The 23170-nt window shown below is 43.6% G+C and overlaps 1 protein-coding gene across 3 annotated transcripts in view; it reads right to left on the bottom strand.

The window, feature by feature from the left end:
- The window catches only part of LOC147322725 (partitioning defective 3 homolog), a 355660-nt gene that overhangs the window by 170363 nt on the left and 162127 nt on the right, over positions 1-23170 (bottom strand). For all 3 annotated transcript variants that reach the window (XM_086307269.1, XM_086307271.1, XM_086307270.1), the window contains 7 exons: positions 22530-22639; positions 21803-21886; positions 17714-17839; positions 15073-15303; positions 14300-14487; positions 9513-9652; positions 8922-9050 (listed from right to left, as the gene is read on the bottom strand). In XM_086307269.1, coding sequence (XP_086163395.1) covers positions 8922-9050; positions 9513-9652; positions 14300-14487; positions 15073-15303; positions 17714-17839; positions 21803-21886; positions 22530-22639 — 1008 coding nt within the window. The remainder of the gene's footprint in view (positions 1-8921; positions 9051-9512; positions 9653-14299; positions 14488-15072; positions 15304-17713; positions 17840-21802; positions 21887-22529; positions 22640-23170) is intronic.

Here is a 23170-nt window from a genome sequence, read left to right as displayed (position 1 = left end):
TACTGATATTTTAGCAACTACAGACACACCGTGGCTATCCCAGGAGTCCGGTGTGGTTGGACCACTGATTGGGCTTAAATGACTGAACTTGAAGATTTACTGTTAACTGTATACATGTGATGCAATTTAGCACAGCCTGGAGTGTATAGTATATGTGCCAGCGCATTTAATCAGAACAATGTTACATACATAAAAGTGATGAATCTGTCATATGTCATGCATTAATCTTTGCCTTTCACATGCGTTTGATCAGTTGCCTAGAGATGGATATAGTCTCTTAGGTGCAGAGGCGGCTCTTACTGTGTTGCTCTCATCTCTTCAGTTTCTAAATAGGCAGAAAATAGGACAGCGCAATTAATCAGATTTTTATCTCTAACTCGATTTTTGGCTTCCACAATTAAACGAGCATAATCAAATGAAAACGCATGCTCCAGTATTTAAAGGTGCAGCGTGGAAAACCTCACCACTAGATGTCACTATGTTCCAGACTGAATTTACTGGGTGTTTTTTACTGCTTCCAATTCAAGTGCGTGAGTATAGACTGTCACTTGGCTGTTTATCTACCTTTACACCTCAAAGCAAAAGTAACTCGAGTGCTCCCCAATTCAGAACCTGTATGTGCCAATCACAGCTGTTTCCTGCACTACACAGCTTGACGTTTCCTGGATTAGTCTGAACCAGTAACAGCTGATTTAGCTTCTGCAATGAATCTATGCAACAGGTGCTCACTGAAATCACCAACCAATCACATTCCATTTGACCACTTAAAACTGTTTAGCAAATATTCCAGGAAAATGTTCAGCTTACTGAACAAATATTATATTTTACTAAACTGGCAGTAACTGCACTGTATGCAAAACACAACAGGGGAAGCAGAGATGGATCTCAGAGCTGTCAGGTACTCTGCTATGAATTTTATTAACATCCATCATGCAGGGAGAATGAATAGAGTGAGAGACTTTATATTATTAGTCTGCAAAGATTCATTTATAAAGATTAATTAGCACAAGGTAAAAGTGAAAGTAGTGCAAAGTTGATTTAGTTTTTTGTTGGGTTTTGCTACAATACTTTCTTTTCCCTTCTAAGAGATGGACTACATTTAAGTGAATAAGCACTACCAATTTTATTTTGATGCAAAGATTTGCAGTGTCGTGTTCATATGAAAGTGCACTTGAAATGTTTTCATCACTAAAAATCAGAGAATACGCGGGAAAAATAATTGTGACCTCAGTACGGAACCAATTAATTCCAGTGATAATCATTTTGGCTGTAATCATGCAAGCCTAGCAGAAAATATGCAAAGAGGAGTGGCTGTAATAAAATTGTTATCATTATCCCCTTAGCTCAACAGCTCAAGTGACCAGCCACTTGACCAATTCATCACAAAAGGAGCCCATGCAGATTTTTTTGTTTTTTTGTAAGGTCCCCTCTGACTCAGCCATGGAGCGACAGCCTATTATACCATTAAATCCTTTATTAATTAACACTTTGATGAGCTAGCAGCAGTTCATTACCAGCAGGGAAGTGCTTTAGAGGCAGCTTTTCACCAAGTTCACAAATAGGTGAATAAAAGTGGGCACAGAAAGGAAAGCATTTGCTAGCAAAGGAGCTCCAGCCTGCCTATTAGGCCTTTTTGTTTTGTTTCTACCTTGCTTAACTTGTCACATGCTAACAAGGAGCATTTGTCGGTTGCGTGCAAGTGCGTGGCAGAGAAACCAGAGAGAGATGCAAAAGGCAGAGAGCAAATGAATTACAATCACTTCTGTTCACACATAACTCTGATTCTCTGCACATCACTGCCTAAAACAATTAACACTCCTGGAAACTTCTTTCCACACTTGGCCCAATTTGGTGACATAAAGGTCAATGGAAATGAATTTAAAAGGGCTAAAAGAAATCAGCCATGGGTGTAATTGCAAAAGTGGTGCACGAGTGATAAGTATTGTAACACAAATTTCTTCTGGCGCTGTTTCTCCTTGCAACATTTACAGACAAAGAGGCTGAATATTAAATATCTCAAAGTCGAGGAAACAAATTCAGGTACAATGAGGAGGCTGGGCGAGGGGCGGAGAGGCGAGCTATTACACAACACCAAAAGGCACGAAGCTGCACAGCCGGCAGTGACAGGTTGTAAGTGTCTGCGAACTGATGTTATATGTTCTTCACTCAGCGATCCAGCACATTTTGACCCAGAGCTGACGCACTGGGACTATTCCCCTTTAGGGAGTTTTCTAATGAGAAAGCTCATTAACAGACTTAACAAAGTCTGTTTCCATGAGGGCATCTGAGGCCAGATCTATCTACATCATGGCAAATGCATTACGGCAAGTGGCTCTCAGTGAGGGGTGCTGACTGACTCTCACTGTGAGCAACCCAAAGACAGGGGGGAGAAAAAACAGACTCACATGCAGGGCCTGACTTGACGGGAGGTGTTTCTGCAGGCGATTCGGGAAGCGATTTCATCTCATCAGATGGAACATTAAAAATAAAAGGCTACTTTCTAAGTGTAGCTGGCAGCCGGGAATGTTTGCAAAGGCGTTTCGGTTGAACCAAAGCGCAGACGCACATCACGAAGCAGATGTCTCTCATTTTAAGCTAATGGTGGATAAAAAGCGCTTCGCTATGTCCAACTGCACACACACACACTTCAGTTCATTATGCGTTCTGGAAACAGACGCTGAATCCCCTTCGGGAGAGTAACTGTGTCGCCATAAGTGGCCTTTAACTACCTTGTTTATCGGCGTAGCACAATGCTGTGGTGCACCCTCCCTCTTCTCTGCACTGACAGCAAGCATAATTATGGGAACAGCTGCTCAAAAGTGTTAAACGAAAACAGGTGGCTTCGACGAGACTCGACTCAGAGACTGTTAACCGGGCTGGCATTGTCTTCAACCATGCTTGGCATTATTAGCCTTATTTATGACAGCGCATGCTTCCAAAACTGTGCACTTTGATCGGAAAGCGTTTCTATAGGAGGCAAATTAATACGGCAAAGGACTACGCTGGGAGATGGTGTTGGTGATTAATGAGAGAAACACAAGGGAAGAAGAGAAGAAGAATAAGAAGGAAGAGGAGGAAAGTGTGATGTGATAAACATCAGAGAGTGAGGGAAAAGTCGGAGAAAGTGTCCTGATGAGGTTTGTAGTGCCATGGTACACACGCTGGAGGCCTTATCCACCAAAATCACTGTGGTCTGTCATGTCAGAGACATTTTTATGCAGAAAGTGAAAGCCAAAGCAACCTCCGAGATGCAACTGATGCTGCCAAACTGTTCTGAAGAACTCTGACTGCACACTCCCAAACCGTGGCATTCCAAATGCTCCATCCAAAGGTCTTTTGAGCAGTTCCTGTAATCGGACTTCACCCGAGATCCACACATTGGTATTATTAGAGCAATCTGCAGGATTACGTCCATTTACCTTCTAGCAGCTGGGACTGTTTTGAAGTCATATCATAAAGGGAGACCGGGAATTCATTACAAAATTGTGAATACCGGCAAAAAAGGTTGCAACACCTTAAATTACAAAGTCCACTAAGAAATGATTAATGATCTCGAGTCCTTCGCCAAGTTTCACTTAGGTAAAATAGCTCTTGCTCTGTCACCCGCTGTGATATAAATAAGCTGCTGAAGAGACGCGCAAGAACGATTCTGTCTCTGGCACTTTATTATCAAAAGTTTCAGTGAATTACTTCACCCTTACAGTCACTCGAAATTTTAAAAAAACACACACACACACATTACTTTAAGAGACATCTAATTATATTAGCTCCAAAGATGTTTGTCATGTTTTGGCATGGCTGTGGGTAGCACATAGCTTAAGATAAGCACATAGCTGTTTATCACTGCTTCAGTGGAATGTGCCAAATGGTTTATCTAAAAGCTGCTCTGTTAAAGTGCTGAAAGACATGAGCCAGAGATGACGGTTGAAACATTTTTCATACAATATCAAAACAATTTCATCCTGACCATCTCTGCCAAATGCAAGCAGCTGATTCGCCATTACATTTTAGATGCATCCGTGGCCAAAGACAGAAGGATTCCTGTTCTGTTCTCGCACTTTAACATCCCGTGTAACCTGTTAAAAATGACAAAGGTTCGTTCTGTGTTGAGGAGTGTATAAATAAATGAGGAGGGATTGAGCTTGGCTCTGACAGAGCAGATCTGTGTATAATTTAGTTGCCTCCAAAGACAGGGGGTTGTGTTTTGTTTGCCTGGTATCAATTCATTTCTCCCTCTACCGACTCGGTAAATGGATCTCTGCAGCAGGGAAATCAATACAGCTTCATACGTCTGTTCTTGCCTTCCAACTTTAACACAGGCAAATCATGAGTGGTAACCTTACTGTACTGCAGGCACTGCAACAAAAGCCAACTGTGAACGAGTATTGATGATGACCGCTTGATTTTTAGAGAAAAACAACAATTCGGAACCTCGTATCCATCTATTTTAATGCAACCGTGCTTTTGTCACTTCATGTATGCGATCGTTTTCAGAGACCTGTGTTTAATATAACACAATGTTTAAATGGAGTAGTTCTGTCTGCCTCGATTACAGCACAGTGGTCAAAAACATAGCAGGCAGAATATGAAACCAGGCCGCCGGGGTGGGCCATTAGTCTGCTATAAATGTAAGCAGCAGTGTCACACATTTGTCTGCGCGTCCTCAGTATTCACATGAGCCATAAATTCGGCTGTCACATCAATCTGAGGCCAGAATTAATCGTGCAATTAAGATTCTCATTGCTTGGCAGATATAGCCACTAATGGATCAGTGACAAGTGCGATATGATCATAAAGAGGGGTTTTTAATGCACTGTTTAATTGCTCTTATGTGGTCGACAGTGTTACAACAGAGGCTACACAAGCCCATTTGTTCACCGCAGTCCGCGCTGCTATCTTGGAAGGAAAAATGTGCTGCTGTTGAAGGGTCACGCAACGATGTAAGAGCAGGAACGAGCACCATTATTATGGTGCTTGAACGCACTGTGTGTGACTCAGAAGTTTGTGGCATTGTTTAACACTTTACCCCTTGAAAGCGTACTAAGAGTTACCTTTGAAGCTCTTTTCTGAACTGAGAGGTTTCTGTCATATATTTCAGGCTTATAGGACAAAATGAGCAGGTTTGCATCAGAAGTCGGTGAGTTCGGAAACTCTTGGAAAAGCCCAGGAACTACTCTATTGGTCTTCGTGTTTTTATTGATATACTCGTCATCAAGGGCACAAAAAAGGTTGTCAAATGTCTTTATGCAGGAAAGAGTTAACATATATTTAGTGCATGGATCACTTTCCGGCAGCAATAGCAACAGGCTAATTCACTTAACTAGAGGCAGGCTGGTTTCAAACCAGTGATTTGTCACTAAACACAGACGGCCCATGCTAAAGGTCCTCCCAACTCCTTATTTAATAATAAAATGTTGCAGATTATACTCCTCTGCTTTTACTTTGCCGTGTTTGCTCGAAACGACACACAGGCGACACATGAACGAGCTCCGCCACAGGTGACAGGGCGTGGACGGACGTCTTTAGGCAGTGCCTCGTTTTTAGACTGCTGCCGTTGCTTGTTGCACAACGAAGCATGACATTTAGCTCATTGTTATAGGACAAAATAAATGAATAAATACAAAGCAGAAGCCAGGATTACAATATCCACTATGAAGGCAAAGCACTGCTCGCAGCTATAAGCACAAACGGGGCCGCACGCCGGGAGATAAATGGCTACAATAAATAACATCTACTGTGCTATGTGTGGGCTGCGTGTAGTGTAGATGTGTCTTCAAAATGCATTTAACACTGCCGCTTTAGGTTTTTTAAAATGTGCAATCGACCTCTTAACCTTTAAACTCTTCTTCGCATCTCATTCTCTTACTCCATTTCTTAGTTTCTTTATCGAAGACACAAACTTTCTCCACTTCCTTTCACCTCTAATACGAAACAATCAGAAAAAGTTGTGAAGACACAAGCGCTCACAAATAATTCATAAAGCCTTTCTACCTCCAGCCGCATAGGGGGCACTAATTCATCTGACTTCCAGCCTTTAATCTCTTGCCTTGAAATCACTGACTCAAACTCCCAGAGCTGTCAAGGCTTTTTTTTTCTTCTACCTGCACCTAGTCACTGATCAGAGCCTGCTACTGCGTCTGGAGTTTGTGGTGAACTTTTCTCTCTGTTTCAGCATTTCTTTCCTCTACACTTAAAGGCCACGAGGTTCAAAAGCAAAGAGGTAAAAAAACATGACAACAAAACAAAATGCGAACAGATCCACTATCCTCTAAGACATGCTCAAGGATGAAGGAGGCTTTGTAGAGAAGAACTTGGTGTCTACAAACAAACTTGTTATCAATGAGCCCAGAGTTTAGTCAAGGTTGAAGCACCTTCTTTGATAAAATATATTGTCTCTGTCTGAATATAGTTATTGACATCCCTGGAGAGGAGGAGGGGCAGGAGGAGATGGGTGGAAATAAGCAGCAGTCGTAGCCGCATTGCCCCATTTTTCCTCTATTACCATTTAACCTTTTCTCCTTCCTGCAATTACATATTTATTGAAAGCTATTGAGAGCTCCCGCTACTGCTACTGAAAGCATGTCAAAACACACCCTGACCGTGGTAATTAAAGATGCAATGCGAACATGCTGGGAGAGTAAATTAATTCCTCTGGGGGTGCAAGCAGCACGGGTAGCACACGAGCAAACATCTAAACAAAAGGAGGCACGAAGGGATTTCCAATGCTGACATTAAACGTCAGCAGGCAAATATCAACTAGACAAAAAGGTCAGGGTTTTTTTTGTTGTTTTGTTTCGTTTTGATTTATATGGCTGTGTGTGTGTGTGTGTGTGTGTGTGTGTGTGTGTGTGTGTGTGTGTGTGTGTGTGTGTGTGTGTCACTCATGCTGAAATTTAAAAAAAATCATTCAAAGAAAGACAGGAATGACAGCCCACAAACACTCGTCTATAGGTGCGCCGTTATGTGTGCCCTACCAGTGGAGTGTGTAGCAGAAATATATGCACGCACCCATCACCCACCTATCCACAGTGTGTGACAGAGAAGGCAATTACCAGCCACAATTTTCTACCATGCTTTATTTGCAATAACTGTCACCGGCAGAGCCTTGGCCTCCTTATCTGATTTTTATGAACATACTTGTAGGGATTATTGAGATTTGTGAAAGCACTGCTGGGAAATGTGAAACTGTGTGTGTGTGTGAGAGAGAGAGAATTTAAAAAAAAAGGAAAAGTAAGCGAGAGAGTTAATCTGCTATGGAAAGTGATGAAATATTAACCAGCAGTCGCGCACAGCGTGTTGGTCAAGAGATGGAGAAATCAAAAACAAAAAAGAAAAAGGAGATTATTAGACAGGTTTCGCACGATAGATTTTTTTTTCTAATCACATCACGCCTGAGGAGCTGAGAGTGCGTAGCCGTCAACCTCTCATTCCACAACACGAGCCACGGGCAGGCGTGCATTTTTTAAAAAGCCCTCACAGCGTCACTCAGCTGCTGTCAAGGCTGCGTGGATCAGTTTGGCGTCTACCTCCAGTTAGTTTTAAGTATTTAGTTTATTTTGTGTGTGTGTGTGTGTGTGTGTGTGTGTGTGTTTTTAAAGAGTCCAGTTGAATGACATCAAGGTTACAGGTTTGATGCTAGCAGTGGCTCCTAGGTGATCCAGAGAGGTGAAACGCACTGCAACTTTAAAAAAACACCAGCAACTAGAAAAACAAACAAAACACAACAGAAAGAGAAAAAATTCTGCAAAAGCTCACAAAAAAGGAACCCTGAGAAAACAAGAGGAGAGTGAGGGAACAACAGTGATGAGCTAACAGTAAGCGGCTAACAGCAAACGCTGGTGCGTGGATGGAGAAATAGCATATTAAAAGAGCAGGCTACTGCTTCAAAGGGCCATTATTCCACAGGTTGAACAGCTCCTATTGCGGGGTTAACAGCCAGGGTGCCGGGCTGAGTGCTGTGGTAAGGAGTGAGGCTGGCATCAGCAGCCCCTGGCCTGCCAAGGTGCTGTGACGACTAAGCCTGCTGTCACAGACACAGAGCGCAGGCTGGACGGGGGCAGTAGCCTCGCCATCTGTTGCACGACAGCCAAAGTCACCCTGTATGTAGACTGTGTGGCTCACTGGGAGGGTGTGTGTTTGAATATGTCCAAAGCTGTATTTGTGTGCACTTAGACACACTTAGGCACATCATTTCAGAGTGCCTGTGTGTGCATATAATGGGTCTGTGTGTCTGCATGTCTGTATGTGCTAAAATGATCTGTGTGAGGAGAGAAAAAATTAAAGGAGGGATCTGTACATGGAAAGTCGAATATTTGTCCTAAACCGGCGACTCGGAGTCAACTCAGAGCTCAGAGGCTCATATTTTAGAGAGAAGAAATCCTTAAGTGGACAGCAGCCATCCACTAGCATTAATAATGAGAGCACTGACAGAGTGACACAATAAACAAATGTTAAATTAAAATCAGTGCAGACAACATAATTTTAAAAAATGACAGAAAGATGGAGAAGCTGATGGATTGGAGGAGCAGTTAAGGGAATATTAGTGCAGGCACCATGACAAATCCATACTCTGTACAGGATGTTAGACATTTAGTGACATTTACCAGATTCCTTGAGAGACTTCATTGAATCAAGTAGGATATGCTTTATCAAACTGACAATGGGAGTTTGGCTAATATCCACTGAGAAGTAATAATGGCAACAAGTAAGAGAAATCCTACACTGTCTCAACTAGTTTCTTGTCCTCCCATTCATGCGTCAAATTCGTATTTTTTATTACAGCTATAAAACTATAATTGCAAATAGGCTGAGAAAATCACAGCTTTTCCTGTGCAAGTCCTCTCAAACTCTCTATAAATATCAACATTTACCAAACAGCTGAAATCTAGAAAACTCTTATGAGGTGCTGGCTGGGCACTGACCACTTCTCGGGGCAGCAGGGAGTCCTCTGGGCGAATCACCAACAGGTTCACGGTTCCACCCATGGGTGTAGCTCGGAGCAGGGCTACCACCTCTTCCTGGCTTTTACCATTTAGGTCCACCCCACTAACCTGCACGTACATATACACATACACGGAGTCACGAAGCGTAAAAGAAGACTTACAAAAATAAATGTACAACAGATACACAGTCGGAGGCGAAACTAAACTCACTCTTAAGAGGGGGGACTATGGCCTCCACATAACCTTTATGCAGATTACCCTGTGAGCCAGTTGGAACTGGAATTAAATATGGGTTATTTCCCCCTAAAGGGAGCACTCGCTGATTTCCATGTCAGTCTGACTGAAGTATAATCAAAATATTGTTCCATCTAACCACATTTTCTTAGAAATTCAAAACAAAGGGAACGCAGCTTATTCGACTCGCTCCAACAAAGGCTCAGTAAGACTGAATTTAGGAACAAAGTCACATCAGGAAACGAGTAATTTGTCTCTGAAATAACACGCAATCTCACAGAACACACTCGCTGAACACTGTGTCATGGTTAGAGGATGTTTGATGTCCTGCCTCACCTCCAGCAGCCGGTCTCCAGCTTTAAGTCGACCGTCTTGGATGGCGGCGCCTTGAGGAAGGATGTTTTTAACGTAAATTGGAGCACTGCCGCCAATCGGGACATCTCTGGATGTGATGCTGAATCCGAGACCCTCTGGACCTAGTTAACAATTGAAGACACTTAGAAAGGTATTGTGACATTTTACAAAGCACAGCTCATCACTTGTTCTTTTCTTTCCTGGTGCAAACATGCCATGCTGTGATGTTGTCATTTGGTAAGCTTGCCAGCAGTGTGCTCATGATCGGCAGTAAACTGAAAAACTGTTTGTCTGTTGTCATTTTCTATTATCCTTAAAACAGACTGCTCAATAAAATTTAAAGGAACCCTTTCTAATCCGAGCAAAGCACCAAGTCAGTTAAACTTGAGGGATATTGATTTGATCAGTTAAGTAGCAGAGGCGGGGCAATGAGACAGCCCCCAAAACAAGAATGGTTTGCAGGTGGAGGCCACTCACATGTTTCCCTCCTCATTAGTTTTGCATTTGGCTAGAGTCAGTGTCACTACTGGCAGCATGACGTGATAGCTGGACCCTGTGGAGGTTGCACAGGTAGTCTAACTTCTCCAGGATGGCACATCAATGTGTGCCATTGCCAGAATTTTTGGTCACGTCAGCATTGTCAGGCATATATGTAAGAACACGGGGGCCACACAAACTACTGAGTACCATCTTGAATTGCTACGATCAAATTTCAGTAAAATGGTCAAGACCAGTGGTCTCCAACCTTTTTAGCGCCACGGACCGATTTTTCACGAACCGGCCTTTAAGGTGTTGCGGATAGATACAACAAAATAAAACCAGTACAGGTACCAAAAATGGGATTTATTCATAACACACGGGAAAAGATTCAGGGAAACCAAGTTAACGATAAAAACGATTAAAAAAATAACAACAAAAACCCTGAAAACCATAAATTTCACACCCGAGCCTCAACTGCACCCTGGTACCAAACAACTCATGGACCGGTACCGGTGCGTGGCCCGGGGGTTGGGGGTTTAAATGTCACTAAGGAGCAATTTATTTATGACAGCGACATTTTCTATTTCTGGGTTTCATTTTAAAAGTACAGAAACATAAAAAGTGTATTCTGTGTATAAATACTGCTAAGGGCATACAACTTTTCCCCCCATTATTAAAAAAAGTAACTTTTAATCCACTAAGCAGGAATCAAATGATGGCCTTCCACCATGTCCTGAACCTCCACGAGGTAATACAGACATTCCTGCTTCCATGCTGCCATTTTTTCATATTTCCATGATTGGGTGTGTCTTGAACTCTAAACATAGTATCAGTGCTATGAACCAAAATTGAGTGTTTTAAATGAATGTGAACGGACTTTAAAGCCAATCGTGGAAGTCGCGGTCAGATTAAAGACCAGTTAAGAATAAGCAGAGACAAATGAATGATTATGGATTGGGAAATGCATTAAAACTCTGTTCAATATCCTCTTAAACTAAAGTGCAGGACACCTAAATAGTTAAAGTGCTTATTTCTGAATGTTCCCACACTGCACCGTGTGCCAGATTTTAAACCCAAAAAACCCCCTCCAGAGTTTTGGTGCAAAGGCAGGCCACAAAGGCTGTGTAAAAATCATGTCTGGGTCAAAGCAGTCTTGGATGATATATAGGGAGCCTGAGGTTAGCCTAATGGAGAAAGCAGTGATCACTGTGTGTGCACTCAAATTTGTTTCTTAGCTTTGTATATTTAAAGGAAAATCCTCTGTCTCTTCCAAGTGCAGTGAAATTCAACAACCACATGTGATAAAAACACTTCGGGCATCAGCTTTGCAAAGCCATTTGCTTTAAGTTTAAGGGTTGACCTTTAAGGTTGCTCAAACGAATATGAATTGATAGTCTAAGAGGAATCAGGCAAATACAATAACAGGTAAATAAGAAGATCTCTCCGCTCTAACCTTTTCTGCTGACCAGAGCTGTATTTTTCAGATAAAAGCATGACGTAGTTCAAATGTCAGCTACATGTGATAAACCGTGCAAATGCTGCGTGTCAGATTAAACTAGAAGAGTCATTAAGAACGTCTTTCAGAGCGGCGGTTAAGATTCCACCATGCATAACCTAGCTGTAGGCATTTCCAAGTTGGAAAGTCGTGTTCTGCGGTTTTAGCCGAGGCTTTTCTGACGCTAACAGCAGTGATTAGCATTCGTGTCAAAGTAGCTGCTCATTTCACAGAGCTGTCAGCACCTCTGATGGTTCATCATGACCTACTTTTCCCTGTATGTCTATTTAGCAGTCTGTCGTCTCCCTGACAGTGATGCCGCTGATGAACAAGGGGCATTAAGATTGAGGAGCGCGGCTGGCAACTTTCTCCTGGCTTCCACGCACAAATAAACTTGCAGAAAGGTGATGAAGAGATCACTTTGAAGCCAGAAAGTTGAGCTGCTGAGGATAACGACGTTCTATGATCTGTCCATCACTGCTGAGCGAGAAGTGAGCAGACAAAAATAGCTGTCATCGTTTATGTTGAATATTAAATGCGCAGTTTGACTGCCAAACTTTTAAATACCAGATCCCACAGTTGCCGTGGGAGGTTCTCCACTTAGTGCAGATGCTAGTCTGTCCTCAAACGACTGAAAATAAGAGGGGTAAACAAATGCAGATGGCATTTAACACAGATGTATCACAGCTTTTGATTATATCCTGCCTTTTTTCAAATCCTCGCCATGGCAGTTGGGATTCCCCTTCCCCTCTGACCCTTTTCACAAACTGCCGCCCAACACGCATCCCAAACCCAACTCAGGCCCATTATAAGATCCCGCTGTTCAAAGTCTACAATCAGCCAATTAGGAGAATACAATCTCTAAATATTCCTGTGCTAATTAACCACTGATGTATTTATTTTAGGTACCAGACCAGGCCGGGGTAAAAGTAATTGTGTCCCTTTCTGGATTAGCTGAAATCCTGGCTCCAATAAGCCAATTAAGCAGCAAACATGAAGAGAGGCTGAGGCACATTAGAATGACTTAATGGGGTGCGTATGTCCTTTTCAACAGCAGTATTTGATTAAGGCACTCTTGTTAATTTGCCATTCAGGATCTGCTCCTGCCACTTGGAACTCTGAGCCACTTAGGCTGAATCACAACAATTACAACGAGCAGACAACAAAACCGCCGAAGCCCTTCTAGAAGTGCATTAGCGTGATGGCAATCAAACGGAACCGTCAAAATGGATTTCAGAGGCGCGTTTCCCTCAACTCAGCCTTTTCCTAATGCTCCGTTAAATTCCCAGTTTAACAACATTTGGACATCTCCATCTGGAGTTCACAAACGGCTTCGAAGTTATGTGCCGGTAAACTCTCACTGAAATCACAGGCTTTGAAACCATTTCTGTTACTTGGGCAATACTGAAATATTTCATAGTGACCATGAAGCCATGCAGCTGGTGGATATAAGCTAAACTGAAGGCGTCAGCCTGGTGCTCGAGTTCTACCAACATCTTTCCGGAAATTAGAGTCGTGTGGGGAAACTTTATCACGTTATAAACACATAAATATAAGTTACACTTCAGCTCCACAGTGTCAAAGAACTCTGCCGGCAGCGCTGGGAAACTTTGCCAAACATGTTAGAGCAGCTTGTGACTGCATGTCCCCAGAGTGGGTCACGTTTACCCCGTGCCGCAGCCCTCACTTTTTCCCGCACCCTTCCCTGAAGCTCATCGCTAAGGCCTCGGTGCCAGCTTTCAAGTAAACATCTGCTCCGGCAACCGAAAAAAAAAGGAGCAAAAAAGAAATCGACGGAGTCAGGACATCGCCTTAGAACTACTTCACTCTGCTTCCTACTGTTCGCTAATTCACATGAAGATGGCTAACTGGTGGAAATGACACGGCTTGGCAGCGAAGCCACCACAAAGAAATACAACTGCTCCGGTATCAAAGGTCTGTCCAAGTCCACAAATAAACCCAGCTCAGCTGGAAGCAGATGGATTGCCGAAGCTTAACCACAAGACCGCGGTGATGTACTGTAGCATGAACGGATGAAACCACAACCTGTTTTCAAGACGGGGCTGATCTGTGTTTGCTTTCGGCCTTCTCGGTTAAACAAAGCGCAAAGGCAAGAGGAGATTTTTTTTATTTCCAGAAGGATTTCGGTTGCATTAAGAGCTCTTTGACCTTTTGTTTACTCTGGAGTTTTTAAATGCTAGAAGTTGACAAGATATCGCCTTTATCGCACTTAGTAACGGGGTTGATAGACATAGAAGCAAACAAAGAGATTATTGGTCAAATTAATGAAACACTTTAACGCTGTCACATGAGCTGCTTTAGGATCAGCATCTTTCGTGTCTAACTGCAAACTTTCAGTGCATTTAAATGTTTAAATGCAGAAGCCTGTCTTGTGAAGAATATACTCTTTGATGCTGGAGTTTTATCAGATATACAGGGCTCTTCCCCGGCTTTCTGCTGATAAAGAGCGGAGGCCGATGTAATCTGCCAGTGGACAGGCTGACAGAAATTTTGGCAGAAGCAATTCTGAACTAAAAAAAAGCCACTTTTTAAAATTTTCCCATGGTTAGAAGCAAGGTCAACCCACTGTTAAGCCTTCCCCAAGAATTTTCCCACTACTTGCTTTGAAACATACGATTATCACACATATCTCACTTAATAACACAAAAATGTCTAAAAAGCAGATCAAACATGGCGGGCTCATGTCACCATATGATGTCAGCACACATAAATTGCAAACATGATTCTGCTGGTTTTCACTCCTACAGCACTGACCTCGTTTTGCTACTCTCACCTTTCTTCAGTTGGACGTTGAACCTGCGACCTTTGTTCTTTAGGTCGATGGTTCTGGGGGCGTTTGTGCTTATCCTGCGCTGCAGGGAGGGCGAAGGGGCTGACGGGGTCCTGGAGATCAAAATGTGGGGTGGAGTGGCAAAGCGTCTACTCGAGTCTGGGGTGCTCTCTGCCAGTGAGCCATGGTGGCTACAGAGACAAGGGTTCAGAGTCGTTACATGAAATATAGATTCATCGTCAGGCTCCTGTAATGTAATGTATAACGCACAGTAATGACTTTTCACCATTAAATAATAACTGTATTTGTAGCAAGAACCTTTTCACTGGCACAGACGGAGGATTGATCGTTCTGTATAACTGACATTATGACCACAAACACAAACCCACATCTTTGTCTTTCTGGAACTAGGCCAGAGTTTTTACAACAATTAACAGAAACCACAGGCAGATAAAACAGGCTTTTGACAAGATGATCACCGATGCAGACTCAGAGGTCTAAGGTACAAATTACAATTAGGCTGCTCTCTTGTCTTTTTTTTTTGCGTAGCTTTTAAACTCTGACGGATTTCCAGTGAAAGTCTCTGACTGCTGCAATTACAACAGCACTCCCTTTCACACACATCAAATCTGTGGCAGCTTTTTAATTTTTCTTTTTTTCTTTGATTTATTGATTTTTCTTTGTTTCATGTATGAGAACAGTGTGAAGGTATCTTGGGTAGAAAAAATAAACTATTTAGTAACCATTCAATAAAAGAAAAGGGAGGTGAAACCCACTTGTGATTGAGGCCCGGTGGTTGTCCTGATCTGGGCGTCAGCGGCCCGGTCAGACTGGACCTGTCTGCTGGCTGTTGAGACTCCTGGCTGAAACGAACCCTGTTCAGCTGAGGTGGGCTGCTCAGCTCCTTCTGTGCTGACAGCAGCTCATATTGCTTCTTCATGGCTGCAGGGACCACGTGGAAAAGGATAACCTGGGAACGCATCGCCTGCTTGAAAATGTTCTGTGCTCTGAAGGTGAAACAACATAGAGCGAGGGAGAGAGCGGTAAGGTCACACAGACAGAAATGAATTAGCTTTAAACATGATAAGAGATACATGTACAATGATGTAGCACCAAAGCTTGGCAGATACAGAAGGATAAGGAAAGCCATGATGCACTGTATGTTGAAAGGAGATACAGAGAGTTGAGACCTGCGCGGCTAATCGCAGGACTACTTCCTGCAATGCATTATGGGGCAGAAATTACATTATCTATAATTACAAGCATCAAGACGGGTAAGAGATAAGGACAGTAAGTGGTGCATCAGTCATAAAATATTACTGCGTGTGATATAGGTTAAATCTCTATACTATGCGGTCATTTGTGTGTTTGTGTGAGTCTGTTCATGGTTGGAGATAAATGGTTATGAGTTGACTCAACAATCAGAACAGAGGTGATGAATCATGCACCAGGGAAGCTTTACAGACGATGAGTTCCCAAGTAAGCAGACACACACACAGAATTCATTCCTTAAACACAAAATGGGGCGGGAACACACAAACACACCGAGTCTCGTATGAGTTTGGGGGAGGCCAAATATGCCGAGACAAGAGCTCGCCATCATTCCCAGACACAAGAATTGTTTAGTCTGGTTTGCCAGCAGCACTTAGCATATAGATAGGCTGGCCAGGAGTGAGGCACACTGCAGCATAAGGGGGCCAGAGGCACAGTGGATGTCTGGATTCCAGCAATCCCATGTTCTTTTTCCAGCCCCCTCCCCATTACCAGCAATACCATGCTGATTCTGTCCCAATGACAGCCGCTAAGCCGCTTCCGCCGCAAACAGACAGCACTCCACGCAAGCCGCGTCGCAGAGGCGAACGCGCACCGAGCTACTTCTGCGAGATTTGCTCTCTCCTGTTTTCATTCTTATGGTAATTTGCGAGAATCACTCGCATATGCGCACTGCAGGGTGATGACAGGCTGGGGCGAAGTTTGTGTGCGTGCATGCGTGCTTTGTACGCAAATGTTCCCGTGCACATACGCGCTGCCATCACTCCAGCAATCAGCCTCTGCGCGAGCCTGATTGAATAATAAATTACCCCCATCAATGCATCATTACATTCAGTTAGATTAAGCGCTTCAAAATATTTACCCATGCAAAACAATCCAAGAAGATTAGACTATCACTTTAAATTGTCACTCTCTGTGGCACACAATCAACGATGGGTGGGGGTGGGGTTAAAGTTTTGTTCCTTTGCCTCATTTTTATGCAAACGCCCCCCCCCCCCCCCCCCCCCAAAAAAAAAAACAAAACATCACAAACATCATAAGCGTGCAGATGCCGGTGAGGAGGGTGTGTTTGGAAGGAGAGGCTACAAAACATCACTCCCTTGTGGATTTGGTGGGTAAGCTTCTTTCACAGCAGAAAAGAAAAAAAGCTGTGAAAGAAACTGCGATGTTTACTAATGACAATAGGTTCGTTTTAAAGGATTCTGAAACCTTAGTGGGTTTGTATGCAGGGTGATAAACAGATTAGCACAGTGTCTCCAACTGCTTCCATTTAACAAGATGCTGGAGAGCTTTTGCTATCACACCTTTCTTAAGAAACATTCCTACAGTGATACAGTTGTTCAGAGATAATTCATAGCTACTGACTTCACTTTTGAAGGCTAAACTTTCTGTCATTTTTGCAGCATTGTGGTTCAAAGCCCACTGTTTTTAGATGTGCAGGCCCGGTGCGACTGTTGTCTGGGCCTTTGGTAGCAAAAATCTGGGCTATTTCTTTCTGTGGAGAGCTGAACAGACCACTTTATACAGTGCCTCGATTTTTCAGCCTCGAGGAGAAGAAATCCATTTAATACTGGTGCACGCACACACATACACAAGTGCAGAAATGCCTTTGTATGTCAGTATCACCGCATATATGTGTCCGTGTCCGTGCTGCGTGAGATGCCACACATTCACGCTTATATTTACGAGTGTTTAAAGAGACAAAGGTTATGACGCGTTGGCAGAAATGAATGGAGAGAAGAGTGTGGATAGTTTGGGATCAGAAAGCAGCACAGCTGTGAAGGACTGCAGGTCACTGAGACCTATTACAGGAAGGCCAACAAGTCGGTCATATTTCTGTTTTATTGTGCGGCTGTGTGGGTGTCACGTCTCCCCGCAGTTTGGATTCCGCTTATCAACAGCAACGCTATTTACTGTCGCTGCGCTTAATGTCCAACACAGTGCTTTCGGTGTGAACTGCATCACTCGGCAGACAGTGCTTCCCTACTATCGGAGGAAAAGGAAAGTAAATTAAAATCAGCATGGCATCCAGTGACAAGAAGAGAGGTTACCAGAAGGAGAAAATGTCAGCTGACAAAAATAGCTGTGTTCAGAATAATACTGCATGCAAAAAAAATGTTCCAAGCGTCACTATGGAAAGCTTACTGTTCAAAGCGCAGGTTGCGAATGTCTCCCTGATTAATTCTGACGATGCAGTCGTTCTCCTGGAAGAGACGCTCCTGCTCTGCTTTGCCTCCGGGCTCCAAACGCTTCACTAGCAAGCCCTGTGTCCTGCAAAGGTTCATGCAACAGGTAAGTCATAACACAAGACTTAGGCAACTACTGTCACAATGAAATTGCACGTGTACTTTTAAAAGTTAATGAAAAGGTAGAGAAAGAAACGTAATCAAGAAACCTAATCAGAATGGATGGAGCGGAGACAAGAAGAGAGTGTAGAAGAAGGTACAGACAAAGACACATTTAGGGTTTGAGGTATCACTTGAAAATCTGTGGGGTGAACTGAAGACCTATGTACATGCCAGAAGACCATCAAATCTGGCCAATTTTTCCAAAGAAGAATGGGCTAGGATTGCTTGGGAGACATGTGTGAGACTTCCTAAAGACTACAACAAATGACTGCAGGCTGTTATCCATCAAACTTCCATTATCCTAAAACTAGGATGTTTTAGAAAAGCTGTGCGAAAATCTCTTGCTCTGTTTTGAAGCACTTGAGAAAAGAGATTTTCATAGAGGAGGGGCTAACGAGTCTGTCCTCATCTGTATGAAGTGAAGCTTTTTGTAGTGCAGCATTGACATTGGTTGCCATTTTATGGCCTGAAGATTTATAACTTTTGCATCAACAGAGTGCCTAAAATATTCAAGTCTCCAACAGAGTTGGGGAAGTAAATAAGATTACAAAATGAGTTTAGCCCATTGTAATGCACTCCATCAACAAAAGTTAACTTTGCAGACTAGGCTTGGATAGAGTCCTGAATTTCCCTGCACTCATTTTAAGCCTCCGTCTGTCCTTCTGTCCTCCTTTCCTCTTTTTCTTCCTGTGGGCAGGTCTGAAAGAATGACAGGGTGGGTTGAAATAATCCAGACCAACAGCTAAGAGATCATCTTATGGCTTCCAGGGAAGTGCTACAGTCGCCTTCATTGGAGCTTAAGACTAGAGCCGGCTGCGGTGTTTGAGAAAGAAAAAAAACCCAAGAAGTTCCACGGCTGTGCCATCTCAGTAATCCTTAAAAAAAACGCCAACCTTTACCTTCAAATATCCCTCCGCCCTTCTTCCCCCTCTAAATAACTACATCAGTGAGCTCCTTGAGGGCTTTAGTTAGGCCTCGAGGATAACCACATGCAAAGATATCTGATGGATGCTCACACAGCAGAGCTACAAACTCTGGCTACAAGCTGCAAGATGCCTCTGAGATAGCAGGTAAACTGACTTTAAATGTGTGGTGTCCTTGCATAAACTGACAAAAAAGTTTGGAGGCTTATTTTGAAGAAATTCTGACATCTACCGGAGCAAAAACCATCAACAAGCTAAACAAAGATGTACCAGACAGGGGTATAAATTAGACCCTAAGCTACACCTTATTGGTGTCAAGGACATAAGTGTCATGCTTCTCATAATTCTCCCTTCCTGTCTCTTTTCCTGGACGCATAAACTGTTGTGACCCTGTTTACTGCAGACGTCAAGGGCAGGCTCGCGCAGCTCTTTAGCATTTCAGCCAAACAGGGCCACTCTCAGAACATTGCTTTAATTGGCTGCATAATGTGGACATTCACGCTCGCGCCGAAGACTCATCTCAGCCACTCAGCGGGGGTAAATGGGTCGGCATTAAGTTGAAATTAAAGATCACAAAAGGCCCTTCCCTCTTTCTTGGTGTCTGAGTTGCCAGGTCAGGTTAAATGTGTTGAGCAGAGAGTAATTGCGGCCGGCGTGGAAGCAGACATGATTGTGCTTTATCTCCATAAGTGTTGGCAGCTTGAAAACAAAGTATTGCGCACGGAGATTACATCACGGACACACGCTAATGACTTCTGATTTGCTAGCAGACTGGAGACGGTACAGTAGATAAAGGAGTTTTTGGTTGATCCCTGATCAGTATTCAAGCCGCGGCAGAGCAGACTGGGGATAAAGCGGCATCGTTTAGAGATTTAAAGAAGATGATGATTTCGTGAAAAGCACTATTATTGTGTTGGCTATAATCCCATCCTCTCAAACTGATGGAGGTTCGCTTCTGTTTTTTTTAGAGATACTTGTCAGTTACTTGTAAAGAACTAAAAAAAAATCTAAAAGTCACTCTCAAAGGCTGCAATTCATTAGGTGGCAGATGTAAGCAAAAAGGGATTTGTAGTTTGTGGATTCTCTGCAGCCTCTGGGGGGGGAAAAGAAAGACTCTTTAAGTCTCGCTTCTCCTCGAAAAAAGGAATCAGCATCTTACCGCACCATATGGCTTTACTCCATCTTGTGGCTGGGTAGCAGTGCTGATTTGGAGGAGGCCACCTGCTCTCATCTACTGCCTTTAATCAAATAATAATCCAATCAGGATCCATTTATGCATGGCAATTATGTCCGCAGTTTGTTTACAATTGAAGACGGTCATGGAATGAGAAGTTCATTAAACTAGGAACGCATCTGGAAGGGGGCGTGCGTGCGTAGATGTACGGGATATTTGTGTGTGCACGTTGCTCTCAAGGTAGGTAAGTGACGATGCACTGAGAACTGTTTTTGCTTGTAAAAGGAGTCTGAGAGGGAACACACTTCTCAAGGTCGGTCCGAACTGCTCACAAACTGCATTAGTGTGAGCTCATTTTCAGGTAAGTATCTGTGCATTTCAGTGTGTGTGTGTGGCAGGGAAAGATTCTTCCTGCTAGAGTGGCAGAGTATCTAAGCTCTCTCCTACAGTTGTCTCCCCCTCCTGCTTGGATCTGACTTGATGTCAGTGCAGTGGAGCAGAATACGGGGGCAGCCTGATGCTGGAGTGCCTGCAGTTCCTTGTTTGCTGTCTGGTTTTGCTGGCAGTCTGACCCCTCTGGCCCTGGTCTAGACACTAATGACAGCCCGCTGAGCCTAATGCCTCCTGTCCCAGTGCACGACGCGCAGAAAAAGCTCGGACAGGCCATTAGCATCATCCCACTGACCAGACAATAAGTTTTATCATGGCTGAAGTTAATTGAAGGCTGTGATAGCTATTAGTGCCGACCTTAGCTGATGGGGAAGAAATTTACTGCCGGCGCAGCGTTAATGTTGTTTCCTCCAAGATGCTGTCTGATTTAGGGGCAATACAGGGGAGCTTAAGGACAGCAGTGCATCTAATGAGAGCTGAACTGCTTAAGTTCCTTTAGAAATCGTTCCCTCCGTTAGGCTCACCTCATCCTGAATCACTATTTTGCAGCTCTGACTCAAGGTGTCAAGATGGAGTTAGTGCGAGGTCAGAGCTAAATATAGTTTCCTGACACTTGCTTATAAACAGCAATGAGATTAGTGTCTGAGCCACCTTCAATGACACCACTCCCCTTTCTCCTCCTCTCCCCCTTCAAATGTCATTCCGTTTGATCTCCTCATTCCGTCTTTCCACCTCATCCCTGACTTTCCTTCTCCAGTGCTGAGTAGTCACATTCACCTTGGTGGCGAGCCAGTTCCTTCTGGCATGCAGGAGGGATCTGTGTTATACACAAGCTTTTAGTTTGATTACATCTAACCGCTTCCTCTGTCCCCCCTTTTTTCCTTTCTTTTTTTTGAAACTCAGACGCCTCTCGTTCCCTTGTCATCGACACTCCTATCAGTTAAAAAGACAGAAAAAAAAAAGGCGAGAGGAAGTAGTCCAAAGCAAGTTTCAAGACAACACGTGCACAACGATGACCGACAACCCAGTTAGAAAAAGTATTTGCAAGACCTGGAGAAAACTGTGCAGTCGAGAGCAAAAACTACTTTCATCCATTCGCCTCACCACTGGGAGCTTCAAAGCTGTGGGATGTGAGCGGTGCTGAGTTTGGGTGTGGCGTTTCAACAGCGAGGCTCACAATAATAAAAAAAGATGACTGCAAGAATCAGAGGCAGTTAAAAAAAAAGAAGAAGAAGAACAGCCTTGAGCAACACATAAAAAGAGATATGTAAGACAGAACAAAGGACAGAGAGAGTAAGAAAAATGAGTGAAATAATGAGTGAGAGCAAAAAGAAAGCAACACTGGATGGTGAAACTGAGATGCACTGAATTTCAGCTTGTGTCTGTTTTGTTTTTTTACCTGATATCATGTGAACTGAAAGGCACTACGTGGATCCCCAGGGGCCCACCTTCATTGGACACCTCGACGGGCTTGAGCATGCTTCTGCGGGATGGTGATGGATGAAGCCAGAAAGAAGAGGAGAAGGGAGTAGGAGAGAAGTGTATGAATAATAATGATAATTAAAAAATAACAGAAGTGAAAACAACATGTAGAAATGCAGAATGTAAACAGACGGCACAGTCAAACACGACATGAGGTCAGTGGGATGCGCAGGAGTGGGGGCGTGAGGGAGTGGGGTCCTTATTGGTGGGAGGCCTCGCTGAGTTGCCTGTGCTAAGTCATCCGTTACAAAGCGCAACTGGTGGACCTCAGGGTCGATTAAGGATCCAAATGGAGGCTCCAATTAAGTGATTAAGATCAGACTGCTGTTGCGCTAAAAGAACTAATTAATTGAAAACATATAAGAGAACGGGGGCGGGGGAGGGAAGGGAAGGGAGGAAGGCTCATTTGTTCCGATAAGGACGTGAAGACAAATCAACACGACCCAGATACGCGTGACGATGTTTACAGACTGAGGCCTTGGTCTCGATGTTTGGGTTGTTACTGGCACATGGTCATAAAGTGGGCGGCGAAACAAGAAATTGGTATGCAGCCATTACAATAATCGTGATTAACTGTAATTGTACAATTTCACTCTTAACATGGCGTATGGGTGGGGTTGTGGTGTTAGCGGTACGCCACTCACTCTATATGAAACACTGGTGAATGTTCCAGTGAGGAATCGGCCCTTCCTACTGGCTCCGTCCGCTCGATTCTCCTCTCGTGTCTCCTTTGCTCCTCTTCCTCATCCTCCTCCTAATAGAAAGAGAGACAAAGAAAAAAAAGACAGGATGAATTGGATGAGTGCTTCAACAGCAAAAAAGAAAAACCCCTCAAATTCTGTCATTATTGCTTTCGCTGTGCTTGCATCTCGCCCTCTCTTGCTTATATCTCTCTTCTCCAGCTTTTAATTTAATTACCTGAAGAAAAAAAAAATGTATCGGCCTGTTTTAAATCAAAGACTCTTGAGCACAGGAGGGACCGTGCCCCTGATGCTGCTGCAGAAACCATCCCTCTCTAGCCAAAAAAATGTTCAGTGGTGCCGTGATTAAATGCAGCGACTCCATCGGTTTGCCTGACCGATGAGGTGGGCCCGTGAGGTGATGGGATCAAGGTTTAGAGCTAAAGAAACAGGGATGCTCCTGTCTGAGCTCCATCTGCGTCTTTCACTCTCCTCGTTTCATTTGCTCATCTTCCTTCAGTGCTGTTAGGCAGCGGAGCAGGAGAGGCAGTGCCTTTAACGGGAAAGCAGACATCCAAGGACTTAACTAAGCTCTGGGAAAGAGG

Source organism: Aulonocara sp. 'chitande type north' Nkhata Bay, linkage group LG9 (genome assembly GCF_057382095.1).
Source record: "Aulonocara sp. 'chitande type north' Nkhata Bay isolate Kocher_YH1m ecotype deep benthic linkage group LG9, A_spYH_male_GT1.1, whole genome shotgun sequence".
Lineage (NCBI taxonomy): Eukaryota > Metazoa > Chordata > Actinopteri > Cichliformes > Cichlidae > Aulonocara > Aulonocara sp. 'chitande type north' Nkhata Bay.
The sequence above is the reverse complement of the archived record's forward strand: the minus strand, read 5'-3'. Positions and strand labels throughout refer to the sequence as shown.